This window comes from Hippichthys cyanospilos, chromosome 15 (genome assembly GCF_059441005.1).
Source record: "Hippichthys cyanospilos isolate Australia breed blue-spotted pipefish chromosome 15, RoL_Hcya_1.0, whole genome shotgun sequence".
Classification (NCBI taxonomy): Eukaryota; Metazoa; Chordata; class Actinopteri; order Syngnathiformes; family Syngnathidae; genus Hippichthys; species Hippichthys cyanospilos.
The window spans coordinates 5359258-5383899 of NC_142383.1; the positions used below are offsets into that span (position 1 = coordinate 5359258).

At 37.0% G+C, this 24642-nt stretch overlaps 1 protein-coding gene across 2 annotated transcripts in view; it reads left to right on the top strand.

Moving 5' to 3' along the window:
- wdr7 (WD repeat domain 7) overlaps positions 1–24642 on the top strand; it is a 69713-nt gene that overhangs the window by 35770 nt on the left and 9301 nt on the right. For both annotated transcript variants that reach the window (XM_088435135.1, XM_088435136.1), the window contains 3 exons: positions 1541–1654; positions 12017–12244; positions 19077–19263. In XM_088435135.1, coding sequence (XP_088291261.1) covers positions 1541–1654; positions 12017–12244; positions 19077–19263 — 529 coding nt within the window. The remainder of the gene's footprint in view (positions 1–1540; positions 1655–12016; positions 12245–19076; positions 19264–24642) is intronic.

Genomic DNA, 24642 nt, shown 5'->3' on the forward strand with positions numbered 1-24642 from the left:
TGAGAAGTGGTGGCTGAATACGTGATAGATGTGTGTCTGTAGCACCGAAAGCCAGGGCATGGTTTTGCGCCATAGTTGAAAAGATTCAGAAGTTTAATTCTTCTGGTGAAGAGTTTGATGGCAAATTCAGTGAAGCCGAGACCGATTCGTCAGATGAGTGGATTCTGATACGGATCCAATGAGCAAAACATCAACTAATGTCAATCATCAACCATCTCCAGAACCTTCTGGAAACTGCAGAGGGAAGAACTACATTTATTTTCTATTCACCCCATCAAGTCTTAGGCAAAGACTATCAGATGATGTAGGAAATCAAGATGTGTGTGCGAATTTTGCAACGTCCACTTGCTTCTATGAAAATGTGCCACACATCATCACACAAAAATCAATTATTGGGTTTGAAAAACACACATTTATATATGCTTTGTATAAGGGAAGGACTGTTGAGATATTTCAGATGACACTAAAAAATGTGCCGAGGGGGGGGGGGGGGGGGGGGGGGTGCTTTCCCCATAGTTTGTGTCCATCAGTGCGTATACAAACTTCAGTAACCCAACCCCAAGAATGGTCAATATGATTTCCCAGCCCAGTTCAGGTGCCTGGTTTGTCCATGCCATGTGTTTCATGTGCGTAAAGATGGGCCAATCTAATTTAATTCAGCAAGTGTTAATGCAAAAGCATTGCTCTGCCTTCATATCCATCACACTGAAACAGTTGTGTTTTAATTAAATCCAATTACGTTTTTATCACTTAAACATATGCACCAAGGGTTGTGCATCTGCTTTCTGTCAGTGTGCGGTCATGTTTGTAAAATAAAGCTGTACTGAGTCATAATAGACTATAGGCAGCACTGTGTGTCAGTGTGTTAATCGAAACATGAAGCATAATCTCAACCTGGATTAATCACCATAATTAAAAAAACAATGTAATTATTTTTTTTCTATTAATGCATATAATGTAATCACGAGGCAATGATGTAGTAATATTGTTACAAGAATTGTCTCCTTAGCTCTAATTATGATTGTGTTGTTTTCTATAGGGTGAGATAATTCAATTGTGCTGTATTATTTTTCTAATTACTTATACTTATCTGTGGTGTTTGTCTCATTTTGCTCAAATTAACATATAGTAATAATGATTGTTTTTTTGTTTTTTTTTGCATGCTGTGCTGTGAGTGCCAGTGTGTATTTCATTAATGAATCTGTTTAACCAAAGATTAGCCCGGCATCAGTTCAATTACCTTTTGTCACTCCATTCATTAGGGAATAATCATTCATTAGCCTGGGCTAATGAAAAGCACTGTTAATTGGCAATGGAGCGATAAAGGTTTAATGAAGGCACTAAGTGTAGCATGTGTGTTTGTAGTGGTGTGTGTTTCTATTAATTCTCTTGATAACAAGGAGGTCCAATAAACCTTTATTAGCTACTTAACCAGGACAATAAGAATCAATGTGAAACTTATTGTGATGAGAATACTAACAGCCACACAAACTGACAATTCAGACCCATGCATTTTAATTAAGTGTGTTTCTTTCTTTAGCTGGAACAACCACAGAACCTGCAACTCCAGCACCACCCCCACCTGACGCTCAACCAGTTGAGGTCAAGGCCCCTGAGGAAGAAATGGACGTAACTGATGATGACATCACTGCAGGTATATATTAAAATATGTAAATTATATTATATATTTTATTCCAAATTTGATTTTTAAAAACAAACTACTGAAATCATCAACTTAAAAAAAAAAAAAACTCATTTATTTAGATGCCCATTGAAGCTACGGTATTCAACTTTTCACTTAACAGTCGATGAACCCAATATGTAATTTAAGTAAAATAGAATTTTTTAATTCTAAAACAGCAATTTGCCACAATGGAGTTTGGTTTGGCACAGTCAATTCTACTTCATGCTGCTATATTTTTGTTGTTGTTTAACCTCTTCAATATTATCTTAAGAAGTAGTTGAAAAGTACTTTTTTCTATTATGGAAGGTATTATGTAAAAACTAAATATTTAAAGTATGATGGTCTCATCAGATTAATAGTACTGTTCTTTTTAGAACATATTACACTTTAACATTTTCAATCACATTTTTACAGAGTTTTATATATGTGCTTTGTTTCTATAAAAATTAGTTTACATTTGCAACCACCTGCCTATATTTTCAGTAAACAGAAGAAAGCATGCAATACACTTATATTTCGTGCATTAAGCCTTATAATTGTTGTGTGTTATGAATGTTTTGTTGTATTATACAAAAAAAAAATGTGATCATTACACTTTTACATTTTTACTACCCAGATTTGAAATAAGACTAACTTTGAAGCAGTTTTGTAACGGACATGATCCACACGTCCATACGCAATAAATTGCTGATTATTTAATTACAAATTGGACATTTAGAAGGTTCAGCAAATTTACAGTTCTCTTATGACATATAAATATTTTTTGCGACACTAATAACCCCATACATCCAATCTTATTAACTTATTTAAAAAATGGTTTGACACCTTTACTCTCCTAGCTTCCTTCCTTCCTAATTTTCTCCCCATCCTTCTCCCAGACCAATCAATATTACATACACAGCTAACAATTTGTCATTTCACACTGGTCATTTTTATTTTTTTCCTGTTTTGACAGCAGTATTTTTCATTTTCTGTGCGGCATTAAATCTTTAGAATTGTTGAAACACCAAGCACAGCCAAGTATCATTCTCTTGATTGGAAAACTTTTCCCTTTTAATGATCCTTACATCTGTATTATTTGTCTTCAACCCTTAATTCAACATTACACAATTCCCCTAATGTAACAAAATATTTGAATCTGATTTAAATCACAACAGTAGCACAGGTGCCCCACACTGAAAGAAATACAGCCTCAACAAACCAAGAGACTCTGTCATGAAACTCTGTCTTGTCTCTGTGTGACATCTTTGACACACATTGGAAAAACAAACCTTCATTTTCCTCATTTCAATAATTATTTAGTTGTTTTATCAGATCGTGAATAGAAGAATGGATAGACAGAGTCAGCATTTTTATTTTGATGAGAATAGCTGGAGCATTTCAATCTTCAATGTATTGAGAAATAATTAAATGTATTGATTTTTCTCTTAATTCCTCGTCTTCCTGTACTCTTTTGTGTGGGCATTTTGTGTACACTATAATTACCCATGAATTCTAAATCAGTTTAAGCAAGGAACATGGACAAAAAAAAATCCCTTTCCTTTTTCAACTCATCCTTTCATTTTTCATTTCCACCTTTCACCCCTTGAAAAGGTTTGCCGTAGCACAGATAGAGGTCAGGGTTGAAAGGTCAGGCTGACCCTCACCTCTCAGTGTCATTAGCCCAGTTATGATTCAGTTAGCTGAAACGCTAGCCTCCTCTGCTAATCTAATATCAGATCCCGGAGGTTGTTTGGGTCAGCTCACATTTCTCTTCAGCACAGATTGAATCTACGCAGGGATGAATGTTCTGAGTGGTGACTCTAAATGCTCTTGATTGTTTCTGATGATTGGTTTTGCATAGTTTTTACACATTGAGAGACACCGCTGCTCTAAAGGACATTTATTACACACATAAAAACACACACACACACACACACACACACCGATGTGTATGCGTATCTGTATAAATGTGTTTATATACAGGATGCACCTAAGTGCTGCACATGAATGACAAAAATCAGCAATGTGTAATATCGCATGCTTTGTGCATTTGTGTACTCTGCATAACTTTTATCCATGACAACAACCTGAGCTGAACATTTTTTTTTTCCTCACATAAAAGTGGCTCCAAAATGTGCCAGGACACACACATAAATATGGTCCTTCGTATTTACCTCTCATGTCTTCAGGTAGCAGAGAAAACCGGTGAATTTGATGCAGGGTCAAAATGTTATCCTTTTTAGCCATCCTACATTTGACAAGTATGAAAAGAGCTTGTGATTGTAGCGCAACCTATGGCTAAAAAACAAGCTATTCCATTAAACCACTTTCAGGCATTGTAATGCATTACGTTACACTCATTTGTAACGAGTACAAGATTACAATTTGTTGTGTGTAGTATATAACACTACCGCGTTACAGCAAAAAAGAATGCATTACAGTAATTAATTTGTAATGCATTACACTCAACACTGCTTGCAAACTATTCCAATGCCTCATTATTGCCGCTAGTTTTTAGCTAATAGTATTAAAGTTATAAGTATACAAAGAAATATTGGTTATAAGATTATGGAAAACATGCTTTCTCATACCATTGTACAAAGTCATGAAATCATATGATTGTCACTGTGAGACTTCACAAACACATTTATTCAACCTTCAAAACCAAAATGTGGTCAAATAGCCAATATGCCATATGTGCTCTTCAGTCACTAAACAAGTTAATTGACCAGTTTCATGACTTGCTATTTTCCCGATTAACCCTTGAGTAAGCTGCTGGTCAGTCACACAACACACACTTCCCCCACAAAACCTTTCTATACACCACCACACACTCAACCACTGCTTTCTTATCCAAGCGTGCGCACACACACACACACACACACTCACACACGCACACATACGTGGGCACACACACAATCACTTGCAATTCCCCATCCCCCATTATGTGAACACTATCACTGTTCATTCAACCGTAAGACTCATGTGTGCATGTGTATGCGTTGTATGCGAGTGAGGAGATTGGTGTCTATAGTTCTTAACTACACTTATATATTTTGAAGTGGGTATAAGTGGATGGCAAAATTAAATACACATTGTTCCATTTTAACTGGACTCTAGAACATCGTTGGGAAGTTAAGGGATTACTAAATTACATTAATTTAAGTATTTGTGTGAACTTTTTTTTTCCCTTTGATTATTTCTGTTTTATCTCCTGCTCTCACATTTCAAAGTCATCTATGTCATCTAGATTAATTGAAACTACACTCTAAAAACAATTCCTTTTTAGATCGCTTCCTCCGATCAAAAAGGTATTGACCCATTTTGGGTCAATTTGACCTAACTTTCCGGGTTATTTGATACAAAACAACCCAGTTTTTGCGCTGATCTTTTTTTTGCGGCCAGTTTTTTTTTATGTTGTTGCTTGTTTTGGGTAAAAACTACCCATGAAGTTTGACAAAATTGACCCCAATATTGTGATGGTCCATATTTGATCGATAATTCTGTTAATTTTAATCCAGCTGTTTTATTAATAATAATAATAATAATAATAGTTATAATAATTATAATAATGCATTTTATTTGACTGTGCCTTTCTGGACGCCCAAGGACATTTTATAGAAGGACAAAAACAGCATAAAATAACTAACAAGAAAAAACAAAGACAGAGCATTAAAAATGAAATAGCGCCTGCCAGGTAAAAGCAGTTCTGAATAAATTTGTTTTAGATTTGTATAAATAGTGCTCAGGCTAGTCATAATGCAGTACGACTGGCTGCCGTTAAACGTTTCTCAGTGTTTACTTAGATGTTTTTAAAACAATTATATTTTGGATCTAAAATAGAATTTTCTACATCTCAGATCTTTATATCTCAGATATTTTAAATTTTCAGAAAGGGTTAGGGTTTAGGGTGAAAAAAAAAGGAACATGCTGCATTTGTCATTCCGGAGTCGATTCACATTTGGGGGGTTGATTTTGCAAAGACCAATCACAGGAGCATACGCTTCATGACGACTGTTCGGAAACTCCAAATGAATTTCATTAGGTCAGCAGCGCTGCGTATTGTTACATTCTAATTTGACCAAAGAAACAAGGTGTTGTTTTTTTCAAGTTGATCATCAATCAGACATGTCTTCTTAATTCACAAGCTTGTATTTTTTTTCATAAATATTTCAATACCTACCCACCTCAACCTCGCTTCCGAATCAAACCCTGCCTCTTCCCATCATACTTGAAGTTTCTTGTGAGCACTGATTGTTGTCTGTCATTCCTAAGACAATGAAATGCATTTAACCTTTAGACTGACTTAGGCAGGTTCGAAGGGCAATATCCGCTTTAGGATTTCCAATTGTTTTTCCCTGTGCCTCTTTTCTTTATCATCTTAATTGTGTTTTCAATTATTTCCCAAGCTTTACTGTCCCCTGACATTCAATTGAAGAGTATATCCTTGACCACCAATTTATTCGACAGCAGAAAACCACACTTGTGTTTAAAGGATTTTTGTTTTTATTTTCCTTTACAAGATTTTTTTTAAGAATATTTTCCATAGAGTATTCTGTCCGCATTCACCTTCTACCTGCTTTCGTTCTCACATCAGTTTCCTGCTGATATCGATCCGCTTGCCCGAGTCCCGAGTGATCAAGTTTTACCAGCCTCCTATTGATTACCAATAGATGCACAGCCATGGTGTAGGATTGGAGGTTGATAGGGTTACCGCTTTTGAAGTAGGGTTTCATAAGCTTGTTAGCAAGCGTTCCTTTTTAGGTTTCCCAAATAAGGAGGATATTTTAGTTTTGATTGTCATATATTTATGAATTATGTATAACTGTCATATTCTACTACACTTTTTATAGTACAGGGATCGGGCCTGCACCATATGGGCCCATCCCACCTATGGGGGGGGGGGGGGGGGGGGGGGGGCAGCAATGTTACCACGTAGCACTGCTGCCATTAAAAAAAAAAAAAATCCACTTCAACTCACTTTCCTGAATTTTCCTCCATTATCCATCCTTTGCCCTGCCTCCCTCGTATTCTGTGTCCGTCTGACCTCAAAAATAATATTGCTGTATTTAATCATTGTCTTTCCCTTAAGGATAATTGTATTTAGCCAGATAGCTTTTTTTTTTCCTTAAATTCCAATCCATCTCTTGTTGACGATTTAGCCAAATGTAGGCAAGCGAGAGGAGAGCTTGTTCGTGCCCGTCTTTACTTTATTGCGTTATGTTAGGGAGCAGGTTGACCAACAAATAGGATTTAGATACAATGTCATTATAATAGATCTTTGGGTCGTGAAGGAAGGAGATCGATGGTCTTCAAAAATCAATCATTCCATCCACATGGGCCGCAGGTAGGATGTGATCTACCCAACGGCTGTCCGCAGACATGTCATTTCATAAATGAAGTTCAGAGCATCTGGCAGTTTTAAATAAGCTTTTACATGATCAAAAACTTTTCTTTTTTTTTGTGAGTGGCTACCACTGTCTAAAGTTCAGTGCCATCGGAAAGTTTTGAATGTCATTTAAGGTCGGAAAATAAAAGTCTCGACCTTTCAATAATTAAGTAAATAAGTATTGTACTTTTTGTATTCTGATTGCGTAATAAAGCAGATGAGACAGCTTTAAAATTGTTTGGTCTTGGGAACCCTATTAAGAAAAAAAAAAAAGAGCAATAATTGGGTCACAAGTGATTATTTTTACAAGCAAAGGGGTTATCAAGCCAATGCCTTTTCATTTTTTGAAGACCTGTTTGGTTAGGCATCAGCACACCAGCGACCCCAGTGAGGATAAGCGGCTATAGAAAACGGATGGATGGATGTTGCGTTTTCCTAAATGACGTACCTCCCCTGAGATGACCCAGGACAAACTAGAGGGTCTATATTTCTCGGCTGGCCTGGGAATGCCTGGAGATCTCCCTGGAGGAGCTTGATAAAGTGGTTGGGGAGAGGGAAGTCTGGGCTTAACTGCTGAAGACCCGCGACCCGACTCCGGAAAAAGTGATCCGATGGACAGACAGAAAGACAGACGGACTGACATAGAGTACCATGGAATATACTAGATGTCATCAAAATCCTTTTTGGTTTCTTGATGCCATAACATTTTTTTTCCTTTCTGGAAATCAAAACTTTTTTTGTGATTCTTGATGGAAGTTTATCTTTAATTCTGTTATCTACTGGCCCAGTCTGGCCCAGGGAATGGATGCCATCTGTAATCCATTTATCAGAGCCAGCCGCTGGGCTTTTTTCCAAATGACAGCTGGCTTTTTAGCAATCTCATTATAAAGAGCACCAGGATATATTAAATGAAAAATATGGGGGATGGGGATTCTGAAGGTTTCAAAAATTGAGTAATAAGCAGCGGACAAATGAAGTATTTATTTTTTTTAATATTTGGTAAATATTTGTGAAATTGTCTTATTGGTGGTGTATTGATCATTTTGATTTTGTTTTCTCAAACATGTGATCATGTTAAATGTTTATTTTTTATCATTTACATAAATACACTGCCTTCAATTTACCTTTTTTCTGCTCAACCTGTTCTATGGAAATGGAAGCCCAAAAGTTGTGTGCATTATTGTTTGAACTTTACTGCAGATGAAAATTTGTTTATTTAGAATTATTTTAACCATATCCCACTAGGGTTTAATCCCAGAGTCATCTATCGATTTAAAGTGATCTATATTCACTGCAAAAAAGAAGACCGCAAACAGTTGTTTTACTTCTATCAAATTCAAATGTTTTTATCATGAGCTGTCAAGATCGGCATGTTTTCTAAAATGGGTTTGTACCACAATATAGTCACAACTGTACCAGGATCACAACAATGTTTTTTAGTGTAATTCTAAGATAATGTTTGATCAGTCAGTTTTTTTTTTTTCAATTAAGCAAATGAATGTTGATTTCAGCTTTTAGTTGAAACTGAAATATGGTATGTTTGTCTTTAATATCTTGAATATACCTGGACATGATACTTTCCTGTGACAGATCATAAGCGATTATTGTTTTAGGCCTAGACTGCAGGATATTTCATGATGACAAGGTTCGCTGGCTTGCTGGTGCCAAACCAAGCTGTCTTGGGGCAGTAGGCAGAGGACACCCTGGACTGGTTGCCATCCAATTGCACGGCACACTGAAACAAACAACTCACAATTTCTCATAAGGGCAATATTCTTCCAATATTGTCCGATATTCTTCCCCTGCATGTTTTTGGAATGTGGTAGGAGACTGGAGTGCCAGGAGAAGACTCACACGAGCACAGGGAGAACATACAAACTCCACACAGGAAGGTCGGCGTGAGCTATGATTGAGGCAGGGAAATCTAAACTGTGAGGCAGCAGTGCTAATCAATCTGCCACCAGTCAATCATTGTATTCAAGTCAAATGTCAAAGTAATTTCACCCCTTCATTCTTTTTGATATATATCAGCTTTTATATCTTAGTAAAAGGACCGCATTATTTAGACACTTGCACTTATTAACATTTAAAGAATTGACAAACATTTTTTTTAGGTCGAAATGACTGCGTTTGAATGCACTGCGTTTAGTGGCTAATGCCAAGGCATGAGACTTGTGCCATATACAATGACTGCGTGATTGATTAGTGTTTTTTTTTAAGCATCTTTAATCTGATTTAATGTGATTTTTTGTTTGTTTGTTTGTTTTTTAATGGTGGTCTGTTGCTGTTAGTCACTCTATTCTGTGACGACAATAAAAACTGAGTCGCAAGAACTCAAAGCCAGCAACTCCACTAATACAGTTTTGAAGGACTACGGCTATTGCATTGACATCCATGTATTATTTAGTGTGTTTATATTGAGGTTGGCCTTCGCAACACTTCATTGGTGTGTGACTTGAAGTTGTTCATCTTCCTTGGTAGTTTTTTTTTTTTTTTTGGCTCACCTGTAGTCCCAGGAATAAAGTGAAAGATTGGCAGTGCTTTTTACTCAACCCGCTGAAACAGCAAGACCACACAACATTGGCTACCTTTCTTCCCTTTGTATGTTCATCTTACAACCTCCTGCTGCTAGTGTGGGAGGGGGGGTGAAGTGTGTGTGGGTGTGGTTTGCAGCTGCTTTGTTCCACACAATACAAATTTGTTGCTGTGATTTGCTCACTCACCCGAAGACAGAGAGAATCAGAAATAATAATTAGACGTGTTGATGCTAATCAGCAAATGCGTCCTTTCTCTCTTTTTCAATTACATGCACACACATTCAACGATGCACACACACACTTCTATAGTACACACACAATTTATATGTTGCACTTATTGGAGTGTGTGAAGGTTTTAACCATGTGTGTAAGGAGCTCTCATCTCCAACTGTGATTTCGACACACACACACACACACACACACACGCACACACACGCACACACACATACACTATCTTCAAGGGGTTGCTGCTGTTCCCCGCTGTGCAGGTTTTGTTAGAAACTATACACACGTACACACAAGGTCCTATTGTAGGTGTTTGCAACCCAGTGGGGGGGACATACAAATAACCAAAGGTGTGTTGCATGTCTCAAAATCAAAACCCTATAGAGCTCTAAAAAAATACTGTGTATGTTCACACTGTAAACACAGGCTTTTTGTAAAACAATTAGGTGTATCCCCGCATTTGTTAAATGATGGCCAGTGCCAGTCTGCAGGTTTTCATTAATTTGACTCCATTTTCATTGTAAGAAGGATTAAAAAATTGTAGCAATGGTCCTTATACCTTTGGTTTAAAATGAAACATTCAGTCTCATAGAATATATGCTAAATGATTTTACGTTTTTATGATGTAAATGCATGTACTCTATTCATTCAAAATCAAAAGTAAAAGCAGATCGCAGTTTTTGGCAGTTTATAATGAGCGGTTACTTGAAATCTTAGTAGTTCAGTTATATAATGCAAATACACAGCTGATTATTTGTTATAATATAGTCCTTTGTTTTAGTGTAAAGCTGTTTTCAGAAAGTAATCATTGCAAGCTGTTGATTTTGGGGTCAGCGGGGGTATTGAAAACACTATATATATATATATATGTGTGTGTGTGTGTGTGTTAGGTATTAGTGCTCTCAAAAGATTGAAAAAAATACAAAATTGCCTATGATTTGTAATTAATGCCTCTTATCTCCTGTTTATCTCACCTAAAAACCTCTGGGAAAAGCCCTGTAACACAGTTGTATTTTTTTTTTTTTTTTTTTTTTTAATTCAGATACATTGTGTTGTTGTAGCATTGGCTCGGTACCACAGTGCTTAGCCCTTAGGAACCAGAGTTAAAAGACACCTTGCTCCGGCCTTCCTGTGTGGAGTTTACATGTTTTCCCCAAGTGCCTTTGGGCACTCCGGCTTCCTCCCACTCTCCATAATCATGCATGGCTGGTGTATTAGACGCATTTCCAGGCCAGCCGAAAGACATAGTTTCTCTAGCCTATGGGCAGTATATAATTTAATATAACGCAACATCCATCCATCCTTCCATTTTCTATAACCGCTTGACCTCACTAGGTTCACCGGCGTGCTTTATTTGAGACTAGCCCCAAATGCCTTCCTCAATCTTTAGTTTCAACCATCAGCAGGAATGGTGCTGTTGTCTTTTGTCAATTGCTAAATAATTAGGAAGTAACATTAAAATGGAATATTGTCCTTCCTGTGAGTCGCAGACTTGCTCGAATGAGGGGTGTTCTCGAGTTATGTCGTGCAAAGAGCTTTGCAACATTAGTGTCTTTAATGCTTTCGATAGCTGTGGTTGCCGTCGCAGCTGGGTGGTGCTTTGCATTTATGTGGTAGGCTAACCCTAAACTCCTGCTTACAAAGAATGCATATGACTCTACCTTTATCAAAGGTGCCATCTAACTTTTTTTAAACTACAATGTACCATTCATTGAATGGACAATTATCAGATCATCCTCTATTTTGATGTCTTCCTTCAGCTCTTGAACTTACTCTACCACCCTACAACAGGAGCCTATCAGATTATGCTAACTGCATTTCAAGTACTAGAAGCCCAGCCATTATACATAAAACACGAGTTGGACTTTAAAAATGATATTAGCGTGAGTTAAAAAAAAAATCTCTAATCTATGACTGATTGATTGCAATCAATTTGTTAATCTACCCCTCATACTTTCTGTCAGTCAACTTTTAACGCGGATACGTTTTATGATCTAGAATGACTTTCATGTCAAATCTGCGCTTTATTAATAACTTGAAATCATTGACCTCTTATTGCGATTGAGACCATTTCATTATGGTGTTTTGAAACTTTTGAATGATACTGTACGTACATCAATTGTAGTGAAGTCTTCAAAAAGTTTTTGGCTCCATGTTCGCTTTAAAACTCTCACTATGTTCTTTTTGTCTGTGTACAAGGTTGCCTCTCCAACCTTCCACCAAATGCCAAGAAGATATCGAATTCATATGAGGAGCGCCGAAAACAGGCCACCGCCATTGTGTTGCTTGGCGTCATCGGGGCGGAGTTCGGGGCTGAGATAGAACCTCCAAAAGGTGCAGCACGAACTCGGGCCGGCGGGCAGGTCCCGGAAGGCTTTGGACCAACAAGTGGTGGTTCCTCAAACTATTCCCTGGCAAGACACACATGTAAGTAACTGAGACCGCAAACGTTGCTAGTATATGTAAAACTATAAACCATAATTATGTTTTTTTTTTTCTGTTTTCAAAAGTTACTCCTTTGACATAGTTTGAGAGATTTATATTAAGTTGGAACCTGGAATTTGAAACATAACACATGAGCGAAGAAGGAATTTGTTTCTGCGTTAAATTGAGCAAAGATTCGGTCAGACAGCAAATTCAACTCATTATGCCGGGCGGATGTCAAGCTTCTATTTTTATACAATACACAGTTTTGTCACAAATATAGCATCAATGTTAAAAAAAGAAATAAAATGGATTAAAGGTGAGGGAGGGATTTAAGATTGATTTTAATCTGCCAACCTTGACTCTCTAAACACACACATACACACAGATTGATCGGACTTTGTGCCACACTGAGCCTAGAGCACTTGAGGCTCAGCGGGCATCAACCCTGCACTAAGCAGAACTGCTCTTCCATCCTGCTTCTCCTGAGCTCTGATTGGATGCCTCTGGGAGCATCCACCCAATGACTGAGCCTGTCTGCTCACTGATAGGCTGTGATCCATGGTAATTTTTAGGTTAGGTCTGGACACAGTGGTTAGCTCACTTGAATGGACTTAACACACACATATAAACTCTTTAACCCTTTCACTACAATTGGAATAATGCGTCCCACAGCTTTTCAAAAACTCAGAGTAGGTATAGGACTGTTAGCAATAAGATGAAATGGCATCCCATCGGTTCATTACACACCTGTCTACAGATTCTAGTGACATTCAGCAACTTTTCCATACACAACAAGCCAGTGTTGGGCCAACTGTGAACTAGGTAGGTTGTGTTGTGCAATTTCTCGTGACGATGTAGTATTGCAAAAATATATTGATAATATGTGATATATATTGGCATTTTTTAACAAATTTTTCAAGTAGCCTTGCCTTATAAACTATATATGCCATAAGTTTTTTGTTGTTGTTTTTTTAAAGAAAAAAGTCTACTGAAAGGGTTAATTTCCCATACTTCAGTAATGATCTTTAGCGTCTGTCTTTTATCTGTGAGACTCTAGTTCCATTGTTTTGGTTGACTTATTTTTCAAACCAGTATTTCTCAGATGCTTTTTAATCCCCTGACAAGAACAGTACATTTTCAAATTAAGAGTGAATTAATTAGAACATGTAGAAAGTTATTATCTAATTTGTTTTATAGTGTCTCATCTTGCAAAATATTGTCATTCATAAAGCTTAACATGGACGCATTTTTACATTATTGGCAGTATTTTCAAATATTGCTTTTTGCTGGTCAACGGGCTTCTTGGCTGAAAATCATATTTCAGTGGGGTGTGCATCATTGGAAAGAGGTTCCAGAACAGATGTTTTTGAAAATATGTGGGCTAGTCCAGCACAGCTGTTAGTGAACAATACTAAGAACTGGCACCTGGCTTTTTTTCTGCCTTCATTAAGTCCCCCTCAGTAACCAAAGCGACAGAATAAAAGAAAATAGTTTACTGAAAAAGTGGGTCTTAGTGGGTTTAGCCTCATTCTATCAGTGTCCTTCAGCCTTTTCTCATTCAGTCCATATTGTTTTTCTCTCTCTGTCCACCCCATCTCGTACTTCACCTGTCTCTGTCATGAAATTGAAAGATGGATTGGTGTTGTTGGCATACAGTGCTGTGTGTGTGATAAATGAGAGCTGTCTACTCTGAGAGAAGGTGGGTACAGTAGTCTATGCGGCAGTGTATGGATTGATGCTTTCATATGGTGAGAGAAGAAATGTAGAGGATGGAGGGGGAAATTGAGGCTAGGTTGGAAGGAATGACGGACAGATGATGACAAAGGAATGGCTAGACGGGATAAAAGAGACAAAGTGTCCATTGTCTTCTTTCTCTGGACAATTATCTTGGCTATAAATGTCAAAATACTGCAAGTCCCTACAGGGGTCCATTCATCATGAATGGTGGCATTTTGAAACATTCATGAGAGCTGATTGGAAATTGAGTTTTTCTTTCTTTTTTTCCACACTTCACACTAAACAACAATTTTACAAAATACTGTAAAGGTGTATATTCCAATCATTTATGTTTGCACTGCTGAGTTTGAATTCTCCTACAGCATTTCAATGTAGCATGCAGTTAGCGGTTAGCGCTAATGCTGGAGACCTGTGCCTTATTGTACAATCACATTGTCATTGCAGTCTTTACTTGCAGTCTCTTAGCATCCTTAATCATTGAATCACTTAATCAGTGAATATGACTTTTTAATAGCAGTGTGTTGATGTTGGTAGAGACGAGACGTGATTGCAAAAACAACAGAGTTGCAAGGAGGAGCGTGGTGCCGTGATGGCCAACTTTAAACTAAAAGCGTACAATGGCCGTACCATTGACATCCATGTAGATTCTTCCATAAGATTCATCCATCTTGATTCTTTTTTGCGTCAATTTTATTGGCACACCTTGACAAATATTTTCAAAAAGCATGCAGTAGTTTTTTCAGATATAGATAGGGCTGGGCAATTTTGCCTGAAAATAAAACCTCAGATTTTAATGTTTTTTTTTTTTTTTTAAATAAATTTTCAATCGTTTCGGATTTTTTCCCCCTAATATTTTGAAGAAAATAAATGAAATTAAACAAGTTTTCTTTTATCTTAGCAGGCATTTGACATTCTTAACATATCTCCCTCTTAGAATTAAAGTGCACAACGTCTTCTACTTCTGTAAACAAATTCAGCGCAGTACATAGAATTTTGTATAAGGTTAATTAAGTGCAAAACAAAAACTTTTCCTACTTTTTTATAGATAAACATTACAACTTGTACCACTTTAGGTTACAAACAAAACTATTTGGATATGGTGCTGCCAATTTTGTTCTATACCAGTTATCAATGATAATTAAGGCATTCTATTCTTTAAAACATTCTGGGACCCACACATACATTTTTTAAAATACATTTTGGATGAGGAAGAGATTCCTGTCCACTACCTCTGGCTTGAGACATGATCCTGCTGCATGTAACAATTCCGCATCAGTCTATTGCTTTGTTTGTGCATATGGGTGTTCAGATCAACATTGCTGCGGTCCATGCTCCACATCTGTCCCCACAAACCCAAACATCTTCCAAAGCACTGATGATACAACATCTGTCCTTTAGAAAAAACACTTTGCTTTGTTTATCCATACATAAGCATGTTGCGCAAGCATTCTGTTTGGCATGGGAATTAGAGGAAGGCGGAAGCTACGAAAGCTCATGAAGGCTGAAACGCGCTGCAGCAAATAGCGTAAAATATTGATTTGATTATTTTAAAAATTTAATTGAATGAAATATACACTCGTAAGACGTATACTTAGAGTTAGACTGTGAGGCTTTACTGTACATGAATTATAAGACGAGACCGTCACTCTTTTCAGTCATTCAAATGGAGCCTTTATCCACTAAGTCCTTAACATTGATTTCCCTTCACTCAAGTAAAACAGACGAAAAGAGTGTAGCAGGTGCAGGAAAGAAAGTCAAAACCCTGTTGTGTTGGCAGTTAAGTTGGCGCTGTAAATTCAAATGTACCAATTTCACACTTTCTTCCCTCACTCCTTGCTTCTTCCCTTTGTGTGTTTTCCTCCTACCAAACTTGTGCTCTAATTAGCCTCTCTGTGTTAATGTGACATGTTTACTCCTTTAACGAACAGCCTATTATGGCCGACTGATGCTTTGTCAATAGATATTGAGTCATTTGAATCTAGAGCCTTCCTTTAAATAAAGATGTCCACCATGAGAAATGGACCTCAGTGGAGACTACTCTCACTTTTTCTTCACCAGTCAGGAGAAGAGCTCCATGTGTGTCGCTAGTCTTATTTAATTGTCTTTTTAAATGGAAAAACAAGACTGTAAAGTGAAAGTCAGCTTAAACTTTCAACAAACTAACCCTGCCAACCTACCACCGTCATCAATCACATCATGACCTCTGACACATTTTTTTTCTTTTTACATTTGTGGTGACATAGTGGGATTTTGTTTTTCGCTATGAGAAGTACATCTGCATTCACATCAGGGATTAGAATTTGATCAGTGATCCTTTACCCTATGACCCCCACAGCACACTCCGCCCCTAAGGTCTCCCACACACTCACCCCTCCGGTTTATATACTGTTGATCACTTTATGTGAAACTAATCGCTCTCTGGAGCTCACATTGATTTGCTATCAGAAGCAGGGGAGCAATTAAGTGAGCAAATTAATGTTTGCATACTTCACACACAGGACTACAAGGGCATTCAACAGAAGTGCTTGTTATATAAACATTGCATTCATTTTGCTTCTATTGTTTCATACTTATTGAAATTTTAGACTGATCTTTATCTTAGATGTCAACAAATCATGAATAATCAACTACTTATTACCACTAAAACATGTCCATGGTATTTGCCCTGAGAATACAAAGGAGTCATTAATTGTGGCACGCTGAATCAAAGGTTCACAGGTAGGACTGGCTGAATAAAGAAGCTCGGTCAATGTGAAGGTAGTTCTTATATATTTTAACTAGTAAATATTTTATTCATTTGTGTGCTAATTGTATAAATGTCTTTTAAATTTAATATACATCACTTTGTTACAGTGTGTTTATGCTCTAAAAACAAAGATGAGTCGACTATATTGAATATATAATTGATTGATCCTCACATCCTCACATGATCCTCGCAGCTAAGTTGTCCAGGACACTGTGGCCTGGCAGGTTCACCCATGGCAAACATGATTTCTTAAAGGGCTGCCCTCAGCTTGTGTTGTCATTCCCTAATGCATCCGCTCACCACAACAGCCACAAGTATAGCGCCTATAAAGATTTGTGAAGTTGTTGCCAAAAATACTCTTGTAGAATGCCATGATTATGTCTGTACAATGACAAGCAATGGTTTAGTTCGAATCAAAAGATCCTTCATTTGCAGCTGAACAACACTGTGTAATAACTGTCAGACTGCTTCAGAGTCCACATTAGGAGTGAATGTGGAATTGTTGTTACTGTCTATCAGGTATGCTGTAAAGTGACGGTCTTTTGTAAGAAAAATGAAGCCCTGAACCCGCAAAAAGTGAAACATGAAGTGGTGAGGTAACAATGTAAATCAGATCATTAGTTTAGAGGATTAATTTTCAAAGTCTAGGGTGCCTCAATGTGGACTTTTGTGAAAGTGTGGGGCATTTCAGTGATACGGTATCACTAGTGATTGGAGTTAACTCAACAAGCCGCCTCTGAAAATAATTAAATGACAATTGCTGGGTTTTTTTTTGTTTTTTTTAACAATTTCTTGGAATGCTTGAAATATAAGGAGGTAGCTTTTGTCTTGACAGGGCACTGTGACTTGCTCGGAAAATTTCAAAAGCAAGAAAAATGTATTTATTTGTACTAAACCTTGCACACATTTCTTAACGTATAAAATATTCAGTATTTTATTTAAAAATAAAATGTGTTCAATGAGAGAAAAAAAAAATTGGGCTGTGATTTCAATCCCGTGATATTTTTGCTCAGGCGTCAGAATCTAATATTGGCCTACGCCTACTCCACATGATCAACACAACTCAGAACGCTTATGAGTGGCCCGTAGAGTAGCCAATAAAACCAGATGAGGTTTCCCTTCCATTTCCATGAGCTTTGTTCAGGGGATGCAATTGTGTATTTGTGATCTGTGTGTGATTTCTATTTCCCCTGTGAAGCCCTTTAAGACTGTGGTGATTCAGGGCTATACAAATACATTAGACTTGACTTTTGTGCGCTGGGCTTAACACATTACAGACGTCCCTGAAATTTTGAGAAATTAGACAACTTTAAATTACCTTAGTTCAAAACCATTTGCCTTCAATCGAAAAAGATCATTAATTGATTTTTTAATTAATGAGTTGTCAATTGATTAACCATTGCAACTCTAATTGAATATGCTTCTGAGACTATTCATGTGTTATGTTGCATTCTCCATTTTGTCTCAGCGAGACTGCAAACATAGTTGCGACAAATGTAAAATCACGGGAAAGGCCAGGATTTCCTCTACTGATGCCATTAGGAATTAGTAGGCAAACTTGAATTTCAAGTCAAAAGATATGCACCAAAATTGAATATCCATGACAATGGACACAAATGGATTGGCTGGGTCTCAGCAAATCAATTCATGAAAGAAAAATATTTATTGGAATGCAGTAGTATATCACCTGGAAAAATGATACTGATGTTCACACATTGTGTATATTTAATTTCCTGTCAACATCAAAAGCCATCTGCTGAAATGCAATTACTATTTTGAAGAGGCTCGAAACAATGTCTGAAGTTTTCTAGGTATTATATTGCCATGTTAAGTTTACTCTTGTATTTTTCCCAGCACTATAAAACCAGGTTCTGGTGTTTTAGCTTCCTCGTTTTGGATATATCCCCTTTACATCATTTTGCTGAAGCTGGCCGAGATAGCCTGTCGGGGAGGGGAGTATATGTGCTTGGGGGAGGGGGCAATCTTGTGTGTTTGGTGATAGGTTTTGGAACCTTAATGGTCAGCGTGTCCCCACGGAGGCTGGCTCAAATGTCAGGTCACCTATGGAAATGACCTCCATCTCACTCAGTCGCCTTATCCGGTGTAGGCATCTATTCGCACCTCAATTTAATCTTAAGGATTTTGTCATTTATCAATTATAAAGTTTTTTTTTTTTCCCCCAAGACAGTTGGAACGTAAATGGTATTACCTTTTGTGATGTAACATCCCACCACCAAAGCTATTAGCCTAACGAGTAAATAGAGAACGTCTTGACGCGCTAACCCGACGTTTATACTAAGCTAAATCTTTCACTGATGAAACATTTTTCATGGCTTTTCAATGTCTCAGGTAAGGCATTGACCTTCCTGCTACTGCAGCCCCCCAGCCCAAAGCTGCCACCACACAGCACAATCCGCCGTACTGCCATCGATCTGATCGGCCGAGGCTTCACCGTGTGGGAGCCGTACATGGACGTGTCGGCGGTGCTCATGGGACTGCTGGAGCTCTGTGCTGACGCGGAGAAGCAGCTGGCCAAGTGAGTCTTTCCTCACTTACATTTTTTTCCCCCATTAGGGATGAACATTTCCTGAAATTTGGAGGAAATTAATTTGTTCATTCATTCTGTGAACCACCTCTGGGGAAAAATCATGTTGAATCAAATATTTTTTCACACTATTTCACAATTATTAGAGTCTGTTCTCATGAGTGACTACAAAAATCAATCATTACAGTGGAAAATCTGATTCTGGAGAATTTTAACATCTTTATGTATAAAAAAAAGCCTCTAAAAGTTTATTGGATTATTAAAATAGTTGTCGTATTTTTAATAATAGTTTATTTTTTGCGACTTGATTCACACTACATCATTTTAAATGTGACATGACCTTGACTTTTATTAAAGTGCTTCATTAATTATGTCCCCGAAACATTTTATATTCTAAACATTCAATATTAGGTACTTATATATATTTGCATCTTTATGTTTTTTCCCCAAGTGTTTGACTAAATGACTGGTACTAAATCAGTGCTTCTCAACTAGTGGGGCAGGCCCCTCTGAGGGGCCACAAGGTGATACCAGATGACCCCAAGGAAAAGGCTTTGTTTACCATTTTTATAGATAATAATCTTATTTATAGTCAGTATGTCGAAAGGAGGGCGTGAAAAGTTTTCTCTTTGTTAGGAGGGGGCTTTGGCAAAATTTAATTGAAAAGCACTGTACTAAATTAAATAAATTAAGTCCTAAAGTAAGTGACTAGTTTAGGTGATTAAGTATGAAAGTAACGTAATCAATTACTTAAGTACTTCAGTATCTCATGTACCAGTAATCAAATACGTTACGTTTGAGATTACTTTAGTACTTTATTACTTTACGTTAATACTTAATTACGTAAAGTAATTACGTCAGTACTTAATTACAAGGGTAGCTAAATAATTTATTACTTAATTCATTTAGTACAGCGGTTCTTAACCTTGTTGGGGGACCTGAACTCCACCAGTTTCATATACGCATTCACCAAAACCTATAAATAAATACATAAATATCATGATTTTATTTTTCAAATTCAAGACACAGATATTGAGTATGTTTGTTAGTGGTTTTACTGGCTCAACTTGACATTGCAAATCACAACATTCCGTGGTACACATGAATCCATGTTGTACATTTTTGTCTGACCAGTTTCCTTTTTTGCTTGACATAGTTAGTATAGACTAAAATACAAGAAGTCACACGACATACTATCATGTCGGTCTCGCGTTTGATTATTCAGCACACGGAGTTCACTACACAGCGCTGATTAGCTAAACGATGTAACGCGATCATCTGCAGCCAATGATGGCCAAGTGGGGTGTGTCAGCAGGAATTGACAAGATGAGTCAGATTTGTCTTGACCTCTGTTGCAAATGTTATGTCGAACTCCTGAGATTGACTCTGGGGTTCGGTCGAACCCAGGTTAAGAACCACTCATTTAGAAGCAGCAGTTTTAGTCCCTCTTTTAGACAAACAAATGTTTAAAAAAATGAAAGAAATGTAGAAGTGTACAGTTTTGAACAGTGAATGTTTTGAACAAGTACCTTGAGATGTGTGGCATTGTATTCCATATCATAGTAAAAAGATGCACCCTACACACAATATGGCGCAGCATTTGAGCAATATAGAGCGGACACTAAAACATGGCATCTCGACTTTAATCTGATTGCAGGACATTACCGTGATGTTCATCGTCTGCATTGCACTGACATGGCGGCCATTTTATGTGTTCATCTGTCTTAGTTAAATGACCGCATCCTAAAATGAGGCACATGCTTTTATGTTGAAGGAATCATTTTCTGAAGCCGACATCCATTGGTCAGTCTTGCACAACTCTGTCAACAGAGTCTGCAAAGTATGATTCGGAAAGGGTAGAGTGGTAGAAAATCAATAATGGAATTAGAGGTGCAGTTATTATGATGAATTGATTACCAAAGTAATTGATAATTGATTAATCATTAAGTTAACTTTTTTTCTTTAATTCACTCACTGTTCAGCTTCTCAATAGTAAAGAAATCCAATTCTTGTCATTCTCCTTGAACCTATTTTCTCATGGAAATAATGTCATGTTATTGAATGAAGATATGGAAATTAAGTCTTTTTTCATTCATTGGTTAGTTGACATAATAATTGACATTAAGCAATTCTTAAAATAATTGTTTGTTGTTGCCCTTCAATGAGTGAAATTTTCAGTATGAAAGAGAACGCATTTCACAAAGCCTCATCTTGTGTATGGTGCATCATACATGAGATAAGTGAGTGTGGCAGAAATCGCTATAGTCTCCATGAACTGATTTCGTTAAGTCTGAAACCCGAGACACACTAGTCTGGTTTAATGAGTATGAATATGTCTGCTGTCTGTTGGGTGTGAGAGTGTGTTTGTGTGTGTGTGCGCAAAGGACTAAACATGATTCAGTTTGGCCAGTACATTTCAAAGTGAAGGGAGCTTCAAAAGTAGGGGATTATTAAAAAAAAATGTTGCCATCACTTATAAAGAGAAAAACAAATGTATTTGATTATTGTTAAAAAGGAATCCAGTTCTCCACTTCCTTTTTAAACAATATTTTTGAAGTGACACGTTTAGTTTAAGACACAGGGTTTTTTTTATTTCTTTTTAAGGATAGCTACAATCCATGCATAAGGCAGAGTGTACCTGCTTTAATTACTCGCATTATCCCTGCAATTTAGGGAAAGGAGAAGACGCTATATGAGGAGTTGAATGCTGGCTGAAAAGAAGCGCATGTGCACACAGAAGCTTGTATTTCCATGCAGCTGTATCACAGTCAGATTCTTTGTTCCTGTTGCACACTACTAGTCATCAATACACTCCTTACAGAGCGCCTTGTGCGAGTGAGTGAGTGAGTGAGTGAACGTGATAATCCTTTTTTGTACACATACAGGATGGGACAAGCCCCGTTGTGGAAGGTTTGGGCACACTTTAGACATTTTCAATAACAGACCACGAGTCTACAGACGGACACTTTACCTACTGCATTTATTTCTTTTCTCAAAAAAGGCCCTTCATTCAAAGACCATGCAATTTTTCTAACGTTTCTGGCACTAACTGAAACTAAAGCCCCTCATTTCAGGTCGTTAACAGACATAAGGTTCACACTTGAAATTTTGATTAGAATTTTTTCATATATATATATATATATATATATATATATATATATATATATATATATATATATATATGATCATAAAATGATTTTGTAATCGTAAGTTAGTTTGATGATTAATTCATCTATTTTTTTTCAGTTCAATGAAAAATCTCTTTGTAATAATTATTTCCCTGCCTTTATTAAAAAAAATGTCTTAAGTTCATATTGAAATGAATTCATCATGATTCAGTCACTGATTTGATCTGTAATGTTAGAGAACTGCCAAAAAATGTTGATCATTGATTTCCAAATTTCAATAAAACATTTTCTTATGATTAAACGCAAAGAAAAACAGTCTGCTTTCATTAATATATTCAAGATTCAAGAGTTTTATTGTCATATGTATAGATTTATTATGCCACACCATGAAATTCTTATTCCGTTAACTTCCCCGAGTAGCAGACAACATTCCATTTTCGAGCAATAAATAAATATCAATAAAAATAGCAATAAATACCAATGAAACAACAGCCGAAACAATGGTGCTACTAATTTTTGTCCAAATATTATGTAGTGCAAAATATTAGTGCAAAATATTTTTTATGCATGTAGTAAGAGGCAGATTAGTGTGTGAGAGATTTGTTGAGAATCCGGATGGTTTGTGAGTGGCTTGTTTGCCACCCTGGCAGTCCTGGCCCTCAGGCTCCTGTAGTTTCTACCTAATGGCAGCAGTTTGAACAGATCCTTTTGTGAGTGTGTATATACAGCAATCGGATAACATTGATTGAGAACCTGGACAATTTTAAATTTAACAACGGTATCCAAATACTTTAATGCATGGATTATCAGAAGTAATTCATTTGATAATCAATTATTATTTAAGTCATTGTTACAACTCAAGTTAAATCACGCATTCAAACAAACTATTTGACTTGTATGTTACATTTGCATTTATGAGAAAAGAAACAATGTTATCGTTTGTCAACACATGCCAGCCACTTCCAACTCACCCCTGCAAAGTCCAAAAGTTTTAATGTCAGTACGTTAATTTGATTTAATTATGTTCTTCTTTAAATGTATCTCTATTGTTCAACCCACTATACAAAGCCAAACCCTAGAATTTTAGTCCACTCCAAAGGCAACCAGTCTATAATTTACTCAGCAAGTCAAACGTTTAACCTGTCAAATCAGCGTGGTGTTGATTTCTGCTCGCAATAATTCACACAATGTGACTGATGTTATTAGCTCTTTCCTTACACATCACAATCAATAGCTTCCTTTTATCACTATGTTTGTGTGTGTGTGTGTGCGTGTGTGTGTGGGTGTGTGTGTGTGGGTGAGGGGGGGTCATTGAGCGGATTATCTCTATGCTGTATTGGCTATCACAGCACAACGCAAACTGCTTCTTCCTTTGAATTTGTTTAAAATGTGAGTTGAATTATAATTGCAAGATATCAAAAATTGTGACCCATTATATGTACTTGGTACGTACAGTTGTTTCACTTTTCACTTTACTCCTCCCGCTGAGCATTTCAAGCGTTTGCTTTGTATGATTTTTTTTGTTCTTATATAATGTTCATTGACAGTTACGTGTTTCATAAATACAGTATGTATATCCACCCTACATCACCCTAAAAACATTATTATTGACAGTTGGACATCTAAGCCCAAAAAAAAATGGTCATCTTTTTTGGGTTGTTTTTCAGTGTAGGCGTGTAGAGTAAATGACTTCAACATCAAGTGCGTGCGTGAATGTGTGTGTGATACTCAATGATAATGATAATTTAGATTATTTCATTACTTGTCCTTAATGTTGGTCATTAACCTCATCGGTTTTCAGTACAATTAGCTCCTTGCACTCCTGCCTTCTATCAATATTGTGACTGTTTCCAATTACAGCCAACACTATAAATGAAATTAAACATTTCAGCATTGCTGATTTATTGCTAATATATTGCCCGTGTTAATCTGTGGCTGTGATCTGTAATCAGAGGAGAGGAATCGTGCAAGTCAACCCCTTCGCTCTCTCTTTTTCATGCCCTTTCTCTCCTCCCTGCCTCACTCATATGTTAACAAGGCCTAGCTCGCCCTCCCTTGCCTTTTTTTTTTCTTTTCAACCTCTGTCACACATATACAGCCAAGTGAGGGGCCAGCTGTTCGGGAGTGTGTGTGTGTGTGTTATGTGTGTCTAATTCTTGTTGCATTGTGGGAGTCCATTATGCAGTTGTCTGCTGAATGGCTCCCATTGACTCAGCCTTGACATTATAAGCTGCCCACTAAT